Source organism: Eucyclogobius newberryi, unplaced genomic scaffold (genome assembly GCF_026437365.1).
Source record: "Eucyclogobius newberryi isolate DKJ021-1_F unplaced genomic scaffold, fEucNew1.0.hap1 SCAF_5, whole genome shotgun sequence".
Lineage (NCBI taxonomy): Eukaryota > Metazoa > Chordata > Actinopteri > Gobiiformes > Gobiidae > Eucyclogobius > Eucyclogobius newberryi.
In genome coordinates, this window is record NW_027316167.1 from 15787012 (window position 1) to 15806338 (window position 19327).

A 19327-nucleotide genomic window follows, 5' to 3' on the forward strand; every position below is an offset into this window, starting at 1 on the left:
CGAGCGAGCGAGAGATAGAGCGAGAGATAGAGCGAGAGATATATAGAGCGAGCGAGCGAGAGATAGAGCGAGCGAGAGATATATAGAGCGAGCGAGCGAGAGATATATAGAGCGAGCGAGCAAGAGATATATAGAGCGAGCGAGCAAGAGATATATAGAGCGAGCGAGCAAGAGATATATAGAGCGAGCGAGCAAGAGATATATAGAGCGAGCGAGCAAGAGATATATAGAGCGAGAGCGAGAGCGAGAGCGAGATAGAGATAGAGATAGAGATAGAGATAGAGATAGAGATAGAGAGATAGAGAGATAGAAAGAGATAGAGAGCTAGAGAGAGCGAGAGAGAGATAGATAGAGAGAGATAGATAGAGATATATAGAGAGAGAGAGATATAGAGATAGATGTAGAGAGAGAGATAGAGAGATAGAGAGATAGAGATAGAGAGCTAGATATATAGAGAGAGCTAGAGAGAGCTAGAGAGAGCTAGAGAGAGATAGAAAGAGATATATAGAGAGAGATATAGAGATAGAGAGAGAGCGCTAGAGAGATAGAGAGAGAGAGCTAGAGAGATAGAGAGAGATCTAGAGAGATAGATCTAGAGAGATCTAGAGAGAGAGAGAGAGAGAGAGAGAGAGAGAGAGAGAGAGAGAGAGAGAGAGAGAGAGAGAGAGAGAGAGAGAGAGAGAGAGAGAGAGAGAGAGAGAGAGAGAGAGAGAGAGAGAGAGAGAGAGAGAGAGAGAGAGAGAGAGAGAGAGAGAGAGAGAGAGAGAGAGAGAGAGAGAGAGAGAGAGAGAGAGAGAGAGAGAGAGAGAGAGATAGAGAGAGATAGAGAGAGATAGAGAGAGAGAGAGAGCTAGAGATAGAGAGAGAGCTAGAGAGAGCTATCTATATCTATATATCTATATATCTATATATATCTATAGATTAGATAGATTATATCTATATAAGATATAGATATATATATAGATTATATCTATATTAGATATCCCAAGGTATTTCCGATTCTTTCCCATTTCAAATGTTTAGAATGTGGAACAAACCCAGCATACTGCACTTAGCATTGTCTTTTGTTTGCAGTTATATTGTTGCTTATTGGCTAATCTATTCTTACCAGTGAGGTAGAAGCCGCAGGGTGGCTGTAGGGATACCACCACACTGTCCTGTAGATGTTGATGTATTGGACAAACAGGGCCACGAGCAGATACAGAAACAGGAGAAACTCAAACAGAAGGCTGCTGTCCAAAGGAAGGTCTGGGATCCTCGAGTGTCGCACCGGCTCTGGTGTGATCAGGGCCGAGAGGGGCGGTGCCGACAGCCCCAGAGCGTTATTGTTCCTGGAGAGATAGAACCAGCAGATCAGAGCATGAGCACAAGTCACAGAAAAGCAGGTCAGACTACACATTTCACTTGGACTGAGCAAAAAAATATGTCTGTCTAGCCGACTGGAAAAAAAAATATCAGCATTTTGTCAAAATTATGCCAACATTTTTTTTGTGTCTTATATCTTGCCAATTCACCGACCGTTTTTTCCAAAAAGCGCCGTGTTGAATAATTTTGTAGCACTGCACAACTTATCTATCGTCCCAAGCGGGAGAGAACGCATAAAAAGGCGAGAGATTGCCCCACTAGGAGGGTGATTTCAAAATGCATCAGAATTATGAGATAAAACCAAAGTGAAGGAACGAAGACATTGAAGTGGTGACGCCTGCCTGCCCTTATGATGCGGTCTTGCCCCACCGCCCGTCAGTTTGGAGATTTGCGGAAAGGAGATAGTCTGTAATATAGCTAAACACTGAGGGAATCAATCAAAAAAACACTCTGGGTACATATATGAAGCACAAATAGCAATGTAAGAAGGTTAAAAGCCCTGAAAAGTCGATTTTGCATGTTATGGGACCTTTAAAATCGGGAGATTTAGTCTCCCAATTGGGTTGATGGAGATGTTCTCCGTCATTGACTGTTGAAGCCTGACCCCTGGCAGTCACTGTGGGTCACTGCAAGAATCAAAAAATGGCGACGATTTGGATATTTTTTATGCCTTCAAAGTAAAAAAAAAAAAAAAAAACTACCGACCGACCCACTTGAAAAATGTTGGGGCGGGTTACAGCAAACATACAATTTACTTGGGGCAGCCTTACCGGTAAACATACTTAACATTAATTAATTCAAGATTTCACTCAAATGTGGCCTATTCAACTCCAATTTTGGGGAAGTTACTTCCTGGTTGGACATGAATAGCAGATTCTTTTGACAAATGAATACCTGATAACACCTTTATTTTGTTGGATGATTTTATAAACTTAAAATTGTGTCTGTTGCATGTCAATTTGCTACTTCCTGTTGGTGTAGACAGTTATAACTAAAACATGTTTGTGTGGAGAAGCCGTGATGCATAAAAAGTGCTGTTGCAGATGCCACATATCCAGGAAGTACTATTGTTTTGAATGAGCACATACAGTATTTTGTTTTGAATGAGCTCATTCAAAACGAAATACTGTATGATCAGAACAGTTTTTACATCTTAAGTAGGGATGTCAAGATACTGGTTAATAGATTGTTGTGATTATTCAGGCCACAAAAGTAAGTATTTTAGTTCAAGCTATAGTCCAAAAAATAGACCTAAATGTCAATAACTTTTTTTATCTGGCCGTTTGGTCAAATTTAGCTTTATTTTGTCTTTTAGAGAGTTACATTTCATGAAGCCGGTCACAAACTTGAGGAATAGTAACATGATTGACAATGGGCATGAAAGAAATTTAAAGATTACACTGTTTGGTCACAGTCTTAATAATCATGAATACCGTACTTTTCGGACTTTAAGCCACTACTTTCTTCCCACGCTTTGAACCCTGCAGTCATTATAACGGTACGTCTAATTTATAGATTTTTACAGAGAAAGAAATTAGTTTAATGAGGATGTGAATCTAGATGCGGCAGAACACAAAGACACGGAGATCTGCCGCATTGAAATTAAACTTTCTTGGCAAGACCTGACTCATGGGTCAAAAAACAACATGTGTATCGCTACCATGGACCATATTTCTGAGTAAATATCTAATGTTACCATGTAACACTCACTTGATAAATACGAGCTCAGGAGCAGATGAGCCAGATGTGAAGACACATACACAGGTAAGTCAGTTCGCACAGAGTAATCAAGGACAGAGGGGACAGTAGGGACAGCTGTGACGAGTTTATTAAGCTCCACATGCTGTGTGTTTTATTACAATATAACTTCTATTCACTTAGAAATGTGTCTAATTAGTAACGCATCAGTACTGCGTTTATGTATTTATAAATAGCTCATGTTACAACATGGGAACCTACGGTTTATTCTCAGGTGCGGCCCATTGTGGTGGGTACTTCTTAGCAAATAAACTATATGGCAAACTATAAGTCAAAGAATAGTGTTCGTGAATTTATTCCCGGAAGTGCAAAAACAAAGTGCAAAAATCCAAAAACAGTGCAGAAAATAAGTATTTACAAATATTTACAGGGATAGTCCAAAAAATTATGACCAGCATTGGCTCTGGAGCTCGCGCCTGCGGTGCACCCAGCTCTCTCCTCGAACACACACTCACCATTTGTGGTGCAAAACGTTCTTTTTTTACAAGGAGGCTCCTCCCCCAAATCAATTAACAGAAAAAAACAATATTTCTCAACACAGAACCTGAATACTTTAATAAATAATACCCAAAAATCCTAAATATATTCCTACACAACACTACCACTTCGTGTTGAAGTTTAATGTAAAAACAAGAAAACTAATAATTTTCACCAAAAACGGCGAATTCCCTGACGTCACCGATGACGTCACATGTGCGCCCGTCATGTGACGCGTTTATAATGCGGAAGTCCGCGGAGTTCGTGTTGGCCGGCCGAAACATGGAGGGGATGATGATAACACAGAGCATGTGGATTTGGGAGTTATGGCGAAGGAATATGGTTAAGCAGCAACCAAGTGTGCTCCCGTGACTACTAATATGGAGAAAAGGAACCAGGAACAGTTAAGATAAGATAATCCTTTAATGTCCACACAAGGGGAAATTTCGTTGTTACAACACAGTAGAAACAGGAGGAAAGGACAGATTATAGGAACTCTTAATAGAACTCTTATGAACAAAAACAAAAAAACTCTTAACAAAAACTCCTCTCCTATCTTAATAGGGAATGGAGGGGGGGGAATAAAATAAGATAAATAAAAAAGATAAAAATAATATGATAAAATAATGATAATAGAATAAAATAAAAATTAAATAAAGTAAAAATAGTTAGCACAAGACTAGGTAATACCATTAGCAGGTAAGTAAACCGAATAAAAACAAAAAAGAACACTCTTATTTACAGGTATTGCACATGGTTCAGGGCTAGCAGTGTTTGTTATAAAGTCTGACAGCATCAGGAAGGAAAGACCTGCGAAACGTCTCCTTCACACAGTGAAGTCTGTCACTGAAGCTGCTCTCCAGAGCGGACAGAGTGTCCTGCAGAGGGTGAGACTCATGGTCCAGCATAGATGTTAATTTAGCCAGGACCCTTCTGTCCCCCATCTCCTGCACCGAGTCCAGAGCGCAGCCCAGGACGGAGCTGGACTTCTTGATGACTTTGTCCAGCTTCTTCCTCTCCCTCTCTGTGATGCTGCTACTCCAGCAGACCACACCGTACAGGAGCTGATGCCACCACAGAGTCGTAGAAGGTCTTCAGGAGTGGCCCAGTCACTCCAAAAGTCTCCTCAGGAGGTAGAGCCGACTCTGGCTCTTCCTGTACAGTGCCTCTGTGTTAGGAGTCCAGTCAAGTTTGTGGTTCAGATGAACACCCAGGTACTTGTACGAGTCCACTCTCTCAATGTCCCTTCCCTGGATGTTCACTGGTGAGGGGGCAGTGGGGTGGCGTCTAAAGAAGTCCACCACCATCTCCTTGGTCTTCCCCGCGTTGATGAGGAGGTGGTTCCGCTGACACCAGTCCACAAAGTCCTGCGCCAGTCCTCATGGGACAGGTAAGGGACGTGCCGGTACCGGTGTGTGCGTGTATGTGTGTGCGTGCGTTGGTGCCATGCCGCCCTGGTCTCCCCAGGCTGGCTGACAAAGCTACTTTGTCACACCCGTATATGGACAAGTTCTATTTTCTTTGTAAATATCATGGGCAAAGCTATTATTCAGGAGCGCTGTATAGCCCAAAAAGAACGGTAATCATTAAATTGTGATGGGTTTTTTTTTTCACAACAATTGTAACACTAAAATTTGATATAGTGACATCTCTAATCTTAAGACGAACAAGTTTACAGTTTCAATAACATGCTGGTTTCCTGGTAAAAACAAACAAACAACATTTCTATAATCTGTCTGAGCTCTACATGTTGATAAATGTTGTTGTACCTGTTCCGGATGCCAGTGCCATTGCCCAAGTTGCCCCCGACCAGAGTCTGCAGAGAGGGCAGGGCAGAGCGGCTGAGCTGCTGTCTGCTGGGACCCCTGCGACCCCCGGGCATGGTCGCCAGTTACCACGGCAACCACGCCCACCCCCACAGCCTCTGGGACACGCCCCTCTATCCTCACTGCGTCACCATAAACACTGCAAGGACAAAGAAATAGAAATGGAATAAACAAAAACAGGTCATTGCAAAATTCGTCACAAATAAAGATGATGAGCAGTAAAAATGTTCATGTAGAATGTGTTAGGTCTGTGTTCCCAGACACGAGGGAAACATGTTCAAATCAAAATATTGCTTTCACTGATAACAATTGTAATGCAGATTTAAGCCTATCCTGAATCTGTGCTAGTCCAGCCTCTGCAGCACATTGAGGGAAGAGAGGTTCTGAGCTTAACATGAGCCATAGTCTGTCCATAAACTGAAAAGGAGAAACACTGCTCTATGTCCTCTACCAGCAGGTTAAGGCACAGGCTACATACCCTACCTAGGATTAAGCTTGAATATTATTGACATTTGTTTAGTGGGCTTTTAATGCAATATTCTCAAAAGACTATGAATGGCATTGATGTCCAGCAAGTTTTTTTTTTTTCGTCAAAGTAAAGTGCATCATTATCTTTTTAAAAAACTGTGTCCTGTTTGTACACTGGCTCCAGAAATGTAAAGGAGACAATACCCTGGAGTCTTTTACACTACATTTACATCAATCAATATGAACTCGACAAGAAACTGTTTTTGAAAGAGAAGGAATTACCAGAAGGTCAAGAGTTTTTTTTATGTAGCTATTGTAGGCAGGCAGTTTGAATACAATATTGTGCTCTGCAAAACAAAATATGATTTTATCTCCATGGAGTCATATTGTATAAAATCTGCTAACCCTGTAGTTGAGATGTTTAAAAACATGTTATGAAATGCATGTGATGGTTTTAGTTTAGCAGTTTATAGATCAATATTCTCGCAAATGTTAATTCGGTAAACTGAGTCTTGATTCTCAAACATAAATTTAATCGTAAAATATATATATATATTTTTTCAGTCCATTTGGACTCAGCAGAAAGATTTATCTGGTCAAAGTTTATCTTACATGACCGTGTCATATCAACCCCCATGAAGCTGCCAGGGTTTACCCCAGGAACTTATCTGTCACAGGTGGCAAGGCACCGTTTCCTCACACGTCAACTACAGTGACCTGTTTAGCCCCATTATAACTATTAGACGTCAAGTCTAAGCAGTTGCCCAACTCATTTCAGATGACTGCATTCTTCTTTTAAGTTGATTTTGCTAAGGGCCAGTCTGGGGAACCATCTGTTGGAGTTGTTTTTTGAGTCAGCAGAAATGGAAGACAGTGACTAATAAAGAAATCTATGTTTTTCAAGCCAATTGTCAATAGAAAAAGAGCATTATCCGTTTCCATTTGTATCATTTCCAATTACTCAAAATTAATCTGAATGAATCAGAGCCAGAGGCTCCATCGTCTGATATTATCTCAAATAATCTGTACACATTCTCTGTTAGTTGATATTTTACTAAAAAAAAAAAATTGTAAATATAAAATGTACTTTGAATTATTTATTTACATCATTATGAATCTTTGAAGGATGCTAGACAACAGTATCTCTAAAACATGAAAAATAATAGCAATAACCTATTATATACTACTAGTAAACAGAATAAAACGTATTAAAGAATCACCATTAAGGCAAGTTAGGTATCCCTCCGGCGTGAGACAAAACGGGAAAGAAGACAAAAACATTTGGGTGGTTTATGGGCCAAAAGTTCAGTTGCAGTCAAGTTACAAGAAAATAGTGAAAACAGGAACTAACATGCAGAGAAAGTAGTGTTTTTGACGTTGTATGGGGATCACTGGATGACATATTGTGGAAGTGCAATAAAATCTTGAAGGCTATGCCAATATCAAGCTTTTTGCGGGCCTGGCTTTCATGTTAAGTTTGGGGAACATAGTGAGAGGTTATTGCACAGACTTGCTATGACATGCAAAGGGGGAAGCCATGGGGGAGCGTAGTCATTTGTGCAAAACCACGGAAACTTGAGATCTAAACTTTAAATTTAAGCGTCAAGGTGCAAACATTGACAAAACATGAAATGGCAAAGACGTTTAGCTTTGAATGTGAACAGTTTATAAAGCGGTTTACTCACATCACATACGGGAGGTGAACTAAACGAGGACGCATCAGTCCGTCGTGTGGTTTCCAGTACCCGCAGTAGTAGCAACCCTGAGCATTTTTACGCTTCTTTCGCTTCAAATTCTGCGTTTTTGCTCAACAATGCAGCTCCCGCGGCACCGGGGTCACTAGACGTTTCCACTCCTTTCAGCTAAATGCACAAATGGGGCAGAAAAAGTTAGCCAACAGCTGGAGAAGCAACAGTGTAAATGCTCTGCACAGAGACCGACGTGGCATACGCGCACCTCCTTTGCCACGACGTCATATACCTGCGACTCCCAGTCAACACGGTCGCAGTTTTGTTACGACAGAAAAATAAATAAATAAATACTAAAAATAAAGGAAATCGTCAGTAAAACACAAAATAACCTTCATATTATATAATACATAGTTTAGTTCATAGCAGTTTTAACGCAACGCTCCATGTTTCAGCTCCATGTTGTTTAATTATATCTATTTAAACGCACCCCAAAAAACCTAGCCATTAGACTTTTTTTTAAACTTTGTTCATTACTTATTAGGAAAATTCTTTATCCACAAAATAAAGACCTCAAATTTCTCTTTCACACATTCGTCAAAGAATTGAGACTGCTTTTGCCTGACCTAACTTAAATGCTGAATCAATTTACAGATGGACTTTCTGCCCTCCTAGCGCCTGTATTTATGATTTGTTCTCTGACTCCTCTTGGCTGTGGCCTAGTCTTCTCCTGTCTGGCCTCCACTTGTGATGCTTAAGTAGGGTAGGCCTACTTATTGTTTGCCAATATGTTTGTAATATAACGTTTATAATAACAATAACTATAAACATGCTAGAACTCAGTTGTCAACACTGACTGTGGCTCATGTGGCCTATTTTAAGGCTATATAGTAATAAATGTTAAACTCATAATCAAAGAACATTTTTAAATATTCAAGAGAAATAGGGAAGATGAGGCAGTGTGTTTAAAAAAATGAGATTAGGCTTTAAGAATACAGTGCTGGACAAATTAAACATTTTTTAAAACATTTATTCAAACAAAGTTATTAATACAATTATGAAAAAAACTTAAAAATTAAATAACATGTTCCTCATTTGTCTTCAAAACTGTTATCCTGCCTCTTAGCTCAATAACTAATTTGAAAAATTTCTCACAGATGGTCCATCCAAGAGATGCAGTACTGTATTAACAGTGTATTAATACAAAGCACTTCCTGTATACACATATCACATATTCATTTAATCTGCAAGTACTAAACTTGATGTTTGCAAAACACTATATATAGAATAACAAACTTTAAATGTACTGGCACCAGCAGGAGGCCGGTCCATGTCCAGGAGGCAGAAAACATATTTGTACTATTTATCTTCAATTGGCTATAAAATTGCCCTGAGAAAAGTCCCTTCACACTGAAGTACTGTCAAACTATTGACAAAGACTTTCAATATTTAATTTAAAAGCTACATTTAAAAAAAAAAAAAAAGGATATGGCCATTCACTATTGTACATAGGCCTGCTTATTTACTGCACAACCCATCACAGCTCCCAGTTCATTTTGAGGTGTAGGCGCTCTTTTAAAAAAAACCTTCACAGATTCACAGCTCGACGACTCAGATGACGACACTGGTGCCAGTTCGAGAGCGGTTGTCCTAAGAAAAATACACTAACTTTAGTAACTTTTATTCCACTAACACATAGCTGAAAACATGCTGTAGCTGTGTGCTACGTTCAAAGAGCCGTCATAGTTTTTCAACATTAAACAATGCACAGGTAAATATGGTAATTAGTGCAATAATTTTTTTTAAAAACTGTATCTTAAAACGTTTAGAACACATTTCTTTTTGACCTTTTTAGGTTTAAATGTCTTAAACTTTCACATCTTTAAAATCACAGGTAGGTAAGTAGTTTTAAGTGGCATCTGTTGGAGATGCTTGTTATCGGACTCAAAACAAGTTACAAAAGGAGTTTGTTCCTATAACCATGAACATAACAGATAAGATGATGAACCATCGCTCACTTAACGGCTATTGTGAACGTAGCTTACAGCAGTGATTGCCTTACATTATAGCGGCCATTCCTTCGTGCCCCTGGTTTCTGTCCCGGCTCATACTCAGTGTAGCTGGGCGGTTTGTCGCCCCTTCGCCCTCCTCCTCTGCGACTGTCCTCATCAGAGCTCCAGGACCCTCGGGATCTTTGGGCCGCAGGAGGAGAGTAGTTACCCCGGGACCTGGCGTCGAACAGGTCGTCTCTGGATCTAGAACGTGGGCGGTCCAAGCCCGCTCTGGCCTCCGAGCGGCCCCTTCCGTCCAAGGACTCCTCGCTGTAACTTCTGGCCACACCCCTGGAGCGAGTCGGTGAGGGGTATCGCCTGCCCCCAGCCCCACGGTCATCACGACGTCCAAATCCACTACGACTGCTTTCACTAGAGCTTGGAGGACGCATTTTGGGAGCTGAGGGTGGGGCCCTTCCCTGCTCCCTGATCGGTGGGAGCGTGATTATCCTGCGCTCATTTGGGACATCATCCAGAGCAGAGAGCATGCTGGGAGGTCCTGGAGAGAATGGGATACGGTTGGGCATCTGCTGCATGTGTGGAGGGGGCATCTGCTGCATATGTGGAGGGGGCATCTGCTGCATATGTGGAGGGGGCATCTGCTGCATGTGAGGAGGGGGCACTGACTGTGACTGATGGGACAAGGACAGACAAGTTACGTTCTGTTTACAAAGACAACAAAACAACAGAGCAGACAGAGGCTCACCTGCATCAGAGGGGTGTTCACGTCCATCCCCCTCACCTGATTCTCCAGATAGTCCAGCATCTGGTTTGTGTTGTTGCTGTGAGCACTGGGCGGGGGCATACTGTAGGCCGAGGACTGGGGAGGGGGCAGGGGCATGGGCTTCAGTGGGATGCTCTTTCCTGACACCGACCCTACAAGACAAAAAAAAGAACAAGAACCCAAGAGTTATCAGAGACATATCTAAATGTGATCAGTTTTTATTGACAACTGTTATACCTGGATAAAGAGCAGGGTTCATCTGAGATGACATTTGGCTCATTGGAGCGTAGAGTTGCTGTCCTCCCATCCAGGGAACCATGGCCCTCTGTGCCTCCTTCATCATTCGATGCTGCACTACCACTAAAATGCAACAAGATTAATACTTACATATATAAATAACCTATTTGTTCTAGATGTGGTTAAACCAGTCATAAGGAGACTGGCAGTAGTGAATAGAACATGTGCCCTTACATTTCTCAGGGCAGCAGCACTTCTGTGGGCAGCAGGGGCAGCGGACGTAGCAGCAGCAGGCCTGAGGACAGCACTGGCAGCAGCAGATGCAGAAGAGGAACAGCAGGAGCAGGGCCCCAATGACGATGAACAACACTGTGAGCCAGTCTGAGGAAGAGACAAGAGAAGTAAAATAATGCAAAATGTACTTTAATGAGCTTTGACTAATGTTATAAAAAGATTCCTCCGCTTGTTAGTTCAGATTTGAAGAAAAGATCCAGCAGCTCTGTATTAAAGGCGGTATGGACGATTTTTCGGCGATTTGAGAACGCAGGTGGAAGTGCGCATGCGCACTCCCCCGTGCGGACTGATACAACACACACGTACGTTTGTTTATTAGCGCAACGGAGCGCATCGCATCTCTCGTCTCCCGTAGATTTCTGTCCACTTCTGCGTCAGCTCGAACTGTCTTTCTCCGCCTTCATTTTGCCCCGTACACTGAGGGAACTATATTATGATAGATCAATACGCTTAGGCACGCGGAAACGTGGGGACGAACCGCACGCGGTTGCAGGTGAGCAATAGGTGCGTTTTATGATTGATACGTGACAGGACAAATGATTTATCCACGCCACGAGGAAATATGATAAAAAAATGTGCTGGAAAAAAAAAATCGTCCATACCACCTTTAAACATTCTTTGAAAAGTTCACAATTCATATGGTTAAAAATGTTGCTGCCTTAAATAACAATGCAGCAAAACACACGGATACTGAAAACAAGTAACTTACGATAAACAATTAGTTTGATTTCCTTGTCGTTGTCGCCGCTGGTGTCTCCAGGTGCATCCACCTGACAGAAGTACACTCCGTTGTCCCACCACATCACCTCTGTGATCTGCAGGTCCGCCTCTGCCAAAGCACAAACACTTTACAATTCCTGCATTTAAACATTAAAATCATTTAAGTGGACTCTGCGATGGTACAGTGGTTAAAGGTATTGCACACGTGTGGTTGCCTCTGCGTCTTAAATTTGATTCCTGGCCTCAACCATTTGCCGAAAGTCTATACCCGCTCTCTCCCTATATAGCCGTCTTGTCAAATAAAACCTTCGGAAAGAAAGCAAAATCTATAAAAAGGGATGTTTTGTTACACCGAATAGAACTTTATTACATGACTAACATATGGGTAATATTTAGTAAGTTTACAAACCTTATGTGTTATGTGCCTTTTAATGGCCATTTTCACAATAAACTATTTCCATTGCCTATGAACAACTTACTGTTTAGAATGGTGATTTTGCGATTGCGGTACTCCGACCCCAGAGTGGGCTCATTGCTTCCTCGTTTCTGGGCCACGGTGCGTAGGGTGCGCTGGCTGTCCGGACAGTCATTGGCGGGATCCTGGCCCAGCTGCAGAGCAGACTGGTAAGCTGCAAAACATAAGTAAGAGTTGTGTGTTTTGAGATATGATACATACAAATACACCATTTTGGGTTAGGGTTTGAATGTACAACAAGTTATACATTCCACATTAAGTTTTCACATTACTTAAATAGATTTGTATCATTATTACTTAAATTGAATAATATTTGAACATTTCTTAACTTCATTGTCTTAAGTTCCACTGCTTTACACCAGAAAAGGAAATCTTAAAATCTAATTTCCTTCTAGTTTTCAAACCACATGGCAACAGTGTTTTGCTTTTTGCATAATTAAATCAACAATTTGATTTCAATTTTAATAGTCCTGACTTAAGAGTTCAGACTCTTAAGGCTCTTTTCTGTAATATAACTAAGGCATTAAATTAGTGTTGAAGGAATTACCCCATATTTCTAGGCAATGCATAAAATAAAGCAAAATGAAAACAATTTCAATTTCAAATTTCAATATTGATTCCATTAAAAAACAATTCAACATCTTCTCTAGTTTTTTGATACATACACAACATAAACTTGGTTTTAGTTAAATTTTGTGAGAGATTGTTAGTATTAAACCCTTTCTTAAGTAGAACCATTTCTTTTTCAATAGTACTGACTAATATTTTGACATCTTGATACATGCCCTGCATAATCTACATACTGTACTGTACTCTACATACATTAAATAAATGACCAATTTTAACACAACACCTCTGATTCCATTTGCTCCTAATTCTAAAATAAATAAATACTATGATCAATAGAGTCAAAAACCTTTATTAGGTCAATAAAGACTCCAAATGTGTGATTTTTCTTATCTAACGGTAATTCTGTATTAATATCTTCAGTTATTTTCATTAATACTAAGGCTGTTAAACAATTACTTCAAAAACCTAACTGATTGTCGTGTAACAGAGAATGTCCTTTTCAACAGATAGTTCTCTTCATCGTTCAATTGACTCGTGCAAGATTTGGCTCCACAGAATCAAAAGATTAAACATACATTAAATAAGGTGGTTCTCAGTTCTTATTCTAACAACTCTATTACATTTAGTACGGTATTCTTTTTTTTTTAGCTTCACAAGAATGAATAACAAGAACAATGAATACTGGTAGATGGTCAGGTATGCTGTTTAACAAAATAACACTTTTAATTGCGTTTTCTGTTATCCTTTCATTCATACAAATATCATCTATCAATGTGGTGCAGCTGGAGGTGACTAAAGTTGGTCTAGTGATGGCTGGACAAAGCCCTCTACTGTACATGGCATCCAGGAAACCTGAGCTGTTTGTTGTTGTTCATTTAACAGATTAATGTTAAAGTCTCAACAAATTAAACACATTAAACACACAAGCTAAAATATTTTTTTGTATCTCTATTTCAATCTCAACAGTTTTACATTCCAAATAATCTACTGCAGTAGTCATGCACTGAACAATTATGTATTTCAGTTCACTACAAACAAATAAATGAAGGAACTTCTCCTTTCCTGTTTGTTCTGTTACAAAAAACAATTCATAATTATCTACGGTAAATTAAATTCAATCCACCTTTAACCATATCTCAGACAAAGCTACAATATTAAATCTGTTCTGAAAGGTTTTAAATAATTCAGATTTTTGACAAAAATGTGAGTACAATTAAAATTAATAGATGAAAATGATTGTTGTGTCAAGTATCAAGTTAGTTAAATGCTCAGTTATAAATATGCCATTCACCTGTAGAGGAGAACTCAAGAACAGGGTCTTTGCAGAAGGACTTGTACTTCCATGTGACCAGGGTTTCCTGAGTATTGGCGGCAGTGGAGTAATCACAGCGCAGAATTACAGAGGCAAAAAGGAATGTGGACTTCTGCAACTCAGGGACGATCACCTGGATACTCACCGACACTGTGGAAGAGAGACAGTGGCGCTGAATACAGGTGTAAATATTTATTAAAACATGTGGGAAATGAAAGGCAGTTGGAGTGAGTGCGTGTGTTCGTGTTTGAAAATTTGGTCAAATCACAATTGCAAATGGCCTTCCCAGTTTGAAAAAAGGGAGAAAATGATAAAAAGCTATAATAAAACTTGTTTCATATAATAAAAATGTGTCCTATCACAGTGATGCAGACGAGTCAGATCTATGTTTCACTGACGGCAGGTGAATATGGACCAGTGGATTCACTCTGTCACTGCATCCAACAGATCAGTGTGTGGATGCAACACAACTTTGAAAAAAATAAAAGTATAGTGTCTAAACCGGACTTGGAGAAACTTATCCATGCGTTTGTCTCCAGTAGATTAGACTACTGTAACAAACAAGCTGTAAAACAGCTGCAATACATCCAGAACGCTGCGGCTCGGGTCCTGACTAGAACCAGGAAGTACCATCACATTAGTCCTGTTCTCAGGTCTCTGCACTGGCTCCTGTGGCTCAGAGAATAGACTTTAAAGCAGCTCTGCTTGTGCACAAGTCTCTCCATGGCCTAGAACCAAAGTACATCTCGGACATGTTAGTGCCATATGAACCATCTCAGACTCAGAGGACCTCAGGGACCGGCCTCCTGCTGGTGCCAGAGTCAGGACTAAACATGGACCGGCCTCCTGCTGGTGCCCAGAGTCAGGACTAAACATGGACCGGCCTCCTGCTGGTGCCAGAGTCAGGACTAAACATGGACCGGCCTCCTGCTGGTGCCAGAGTCAGGACTAAACATGGACCGGCCGCCTCCTGGTGCCAGAGTCGGGACTAAACATGGACCGGCCTCCTGCTGGTGCCAGAGTCAGGACTAAACATGGACCCGCCTCCTGCTGGTACCAGAGTCAGGTCTAAACATGGACCGGCCTCCTGCTGGTGCCAGAGTCAGGTCTAAACATGGACCGGCCTCCTGCTGGTACCAGAGTCAGGTCTAAACATGGACCGGCCTCCTGCTGGTGCCCAGAGTCAGGTTTAAACATGGGCCGGCCTCCTGCTGGTGCCAGAGTCAGGTCTAAACATGGACCGGCCTCCTGCTGGTGCCCAGAGTCAGGACTAAACATGGACCGGCCTCCTGCTGGTGCCCAGAGTCAGGACTAAACATGGACCGGCCTCCTGCTGGTGCCAGAGTCAGGACTAAACATGGACCGGCCTCCTGCTGGTGCCCAGAGTCAGGACTAAACATGGACCGGCCTCCTGCTGGTGCCAGAGTCAGGTCTAAACATGGACCGGCCTCCTGCTGGTGCCCAGAGTCAGGACTAAACATGGACCGGCCTCCTGCTGGTGCCAGAGTCAGGACTAAACATGGACCGGCCTCCTGCTGGTGCCCAGAGTCAGGACTAAACATGGACCGGCCTCCTGCTGGTGCCCAGAGTCAGGACTAAACACGGACTGGCCTCCTGCTGGTGCCCAGAGTCAGGACTAAACACGGACTGGCCTCCTGCTGGTGCCGAGTCTTAAACGGTTTTGTGATTTCTGTCATGTCTCTGATCTTAATGCATTTTTTCTCTGTTGTACTTTGAAGCACTTTGAATTGCCTTGTGGACAAATTGTGCTCTACAAATAAACTTGCCTTGCCTAAAATAATTATAAGGGGGGAAAAATAGCCTAATTTCATATTCAAGGTTGGTTTTGTCTAACATTTCTATAACAGGGGGAATATGGAGTTTGTTTAAATAATATTGAGATCAACTGTCAAGTTTGTGATAATAAGTGCCAGTGTGACAATATTCCCATTTGTTTCCAGTATGTGGCCCAAAGAAGCAGCCTTGAATGAAACCAGAGTGTTTGAGGAGCTCGTGTCAAGGTGGACAAACAGGAAAAACTGGCACTGACTCTCACAGTGAAACTCAAACTCTAAACACAGACAGATAGAAATAGACTGATATAATCCCCAAATCTTTATCAAGGAGCACAATAGAAGGACAGGGGCAGCGTTTTGCCCCATTCTTGTCAAATTGATTCACAATTAAAACAGAATTAGTAAGAATAGATACTGATAGGCTATTTCCAACACAGACAAGTCACATTTGAAAATGTTTGGAGAATTTCCCCATAGGCCTAGTGGATTAATGACCAAATGTATGAATTAGTGATAAAGTATCACGTGATCAATACCCACAGCAGAGTCGCATCAGTGTAAAATCGACCTGTAAAGACATGGGCCTATTATGAGTCTACATTTACCTTTTATCAGCGCCAGAAGCAGAACCGCAGCAGCCACAGTCTGCATGGTGTTGCCAAAACAACAGTCAAATACACAAGTCCAAACGTCCTGGGAAAATAAAAACACAAAAGAAGCTCGTTTTCCGTAACAAAGCGCGAAGCAGGTGAATCAAGCCGTGCTGCTCATTGTTTGGCTCGTGTGTCTTTCCCCGACGAGTCTCGTCCCCGAGAGCAAAGGCCACGCCCCGAAACAGCGACGCACCGGCGCAGGTGAACGAGTCCCGGTCCCGGTCATAGTCCCGGGAACCATATTTGACATATTCGACAACGGTGCTCACGCGGACGATATTACATGAGAGTGCCGCATTAGATGCATGATACGCGGCGTGTGTTCGCTTGAATTGTCGGCAAATGTTCCGTGATGTCTCTTAGAACAGTTAACAAATGACCCTACTTGGACAAAAGCAAAAACAATATTTGTTTGTTTTCTTAATGTTGTAAAATACATTGTTTAAATGAATATACATGTTTGACACGCCTACTAATAGGCCAATTAATTCCAAAAGGGTAATTCTTGTATTTCATTATAAATTATATTCATGTTTTTTTCTTAAATAACAATAGGCTTTGTGACCCATTTACGCCAAACTAATCCAGAATAATTCTAATTGATGATTAGGATTTGGTCCAGCAATAAATCTTTTCTGAATATGCATTTTCAATTTTTTATAAGAAATATTTTGGAACAAAGATGTTTTTTTCTTCAATAACATCGAGGCTTTGTCACCCATTCACTCCAAACTAATCCAGAATAATTTTATGTTATAAGAATTATTGGGTCCGGCAATTGAATTTTTCTGAAGAAGCATTTAAAAATGTTTTGTTCAATAACATTTAGGCCTTGTCACCCATTCACTCAAAACTGTTCCAAATTGTTCTAATTAATTATTAGGATCGTGTACGGTATTTTAAATCTTCTGAATATGCATTTTACACTTTTTATTAAAATACTTTGGCAAAAATATGTTTTTTTCTTCAATTTCTTTTAGGATTTGTGACCTATTCACCCCAAACCAATCCAAAATATTTCTTTGTAATGACAATTATCTGGTAGGGCAATGGAATTTTTCTACAATTTTTTTTTGAAAATAATCCAAAAAAGTTCTCATTGATTAATAGGATTGGGCACAACAGTTAAATGTTTCTGAATATGCATTTTCAATTTAGAAAAAATATATTTTGGTACCATGCATCTACACTATCACTATGTAGTGTCGTCCGTGTGAGCTAATATGTCGGATATCCAATATCCAAGCAACTTCATTTCCCGGTGATGCTCGTGTGCAGAAACCCCCGTCAACAAACAAAATATATAAATATATAATATAAAAAATAATGCATGCATAAATGATGTATCCTTCTCCTGTAATTAACCTTAATGCTGAATGGAAAACTGAGTTCAGAGGTTTTAAGACTGTTGCCGTAAATGTATATACATTCTACTCCAAGTACAAAGAACTTTTCCATGTCTTTAATCCAATTTTAAACGCGTATGATGCTCACTCAGAGACGTGATGTGAGCAGATGCTGTTACAAACTCAACACTTGTACAGGCTGTTGGTGTAATGTCACTGATTAGTTTGTTTGACTCAGCGAGAAACTTTCCAGATGTTTTATTGTGAAGAGCTCAATTCAGAGAGAAACAGATCAATCTGGTGTAAGCCAGGTTATATTCACTGTGCTTTTAAATTGAAATTGTGAAACGTGAATTTAAATGCATGAGAGTTGTCTATGACAGCAGCTACAACACATATATTCCAAAATATATACTTTCTTTACCAAAGTAATTCCTACATCAAATACTTCAATATTTTAAGTTAAGTAATAATTTGACTGAGTTACATTTAAGTGCATTAATTGGAGTAATATTTGGCCAGATTTATTTGTACTTTTCTGTACTCAAGTAAGGAAAAGCTGTTCTTTGACCACTGAATGCATAGAGCTATTGTTTTGAATGTTCCACAGTATGGTATTAAACTTACCTGTCTCTAGAGCAGTTTTCAAGGTACTTTTGGCCCCTACAAAAAAGATGATTTCATCCACAGCCCACTTAGATGTTGGCCTAATGTGTTAGTATAGTATATACCATCAGAGTTTCATCTCAATGGATCAATGACCATGGGAAGTAGCTCATAAATGCCTCTTGAGTAGTCTGCCCTCTAGTCTCCCACTTGTTGCACAGGACATGCAACAATATTTACACCGCATTCATATAAAGGGGGAAGTGTCTTGTTTAAGGACACAACAACAGTATGCATTAGTCTAAATGGCCACTAGAGGTCTCTAGAGCGCTATACTTCCCCTGCCACTCACAACAACATCCTTAGCAGAGAGAACCATTTTTAAGTTAACCTTTCAGCCAAACCTGTATATTTAGGCCTGGGTGTTTACATTGTTTCTATTTCATAAGAAAGGCCCACTCTCAATGTCCGACTCCTTCAGATTCCTGTGTTGTTTTGACCCTGAGTACCTCCACTCCACACCTGCAGAACTCTGGATGCAAACTCAGAACAAATCTCATTTCATCCTCGAGTTGCTTTAGATAATGAAGTTCAGAGAACAAGAGGAACAAGCAACCAACACTTACGCCCTACTTATTTTATAGGTCTACTACCTGATGGATCTGTATCAGTTTAAAGACATTCATGAGCCAAACCTGAGTACTTAAAGGCTAGGTTACATTCAGTTTTCTAAATTAAAATTACATAACTTATTTACACTATAATGACCAACAATCAAATGCCTATGAGTTGAAGGTGTGTCAATTACACAAAACAGTGTATTCAGGACTTCATTATACAATCTTATTTGTTGTGATGAAATTAGAAAAGTTAACAGTTTGTTTGAAGGAGGCAGCCATGTTACATTCAGTAAATAATATCAACAAGCTGCGTGATGTCATGTTTCACACAAACCTGATGA

General features: G+C 40.6%; 2 protein-coding genes across 2 annotated transcripts in view; both read right to left on the reverse strand.

Moving 5' to 3' along the window:
• tmem39a (transmembrane protein 39A) overlaps nucleotides 1–7865 on the reverse strand; it is a 25174-nt gene extending 17309 nt beyond the window's left edge. The window contains exons 1-3 of the mRNA XM_072464549.1: nucleotides 7580–7865; nucleotides 5370–5565; nucleotides 1109–1331 (exon numbers count right to left, since the gene is read on the reverse strand). Of these exons, the coding sequence (XP_072320650.1) occupies nucleotides 1109–1331; nucleotides 5370–5482 (336 nt within the window). The 5' untranslated portion in view covers nucleotides 5483–5565; nucleotides 7580–7865. The remainder of the gene's footprint in view (nucleotides 1–1108; nucleotides 1332–5369; nucleotides 5566–7579) is intronic.
• A 1297-nt stretch (nucleotides 7866–9162) lies between these two features.
• On the reverse strand, nucleotides 9163–16569 carry ildr1a (immunoglobulin-like domain containing receptor 1a). Its single transcript, XM_072465569.1, has 9 exons — nucleotides 16367–16569; nucleotides 13945–14115; nucleotides 12088–12237; nucleotides 11598–11717; nucleotides 10829–10975; nucleotides 10595–10717; nucleotides 10340–10509; nucleotides 9645–10265; nucleotides 9163–9232 (listed from the first exon to the last, which is right to left on the reverse strand). The coding sequence occupies exons 1-9, from the start codon at nucleotides 16410–16412 to the stop codon at nucleotides 9194–9196; spliced, it is 1587 nt and encodes a 528-aa protein (XP_072321670.1). The 5' UTR covers nucleotides 16413–16569; the 3' UTR covers nucleotides 9163–9193.
• Nucleotides 16570–19327: the final 2758 nt, after the last annotated feature.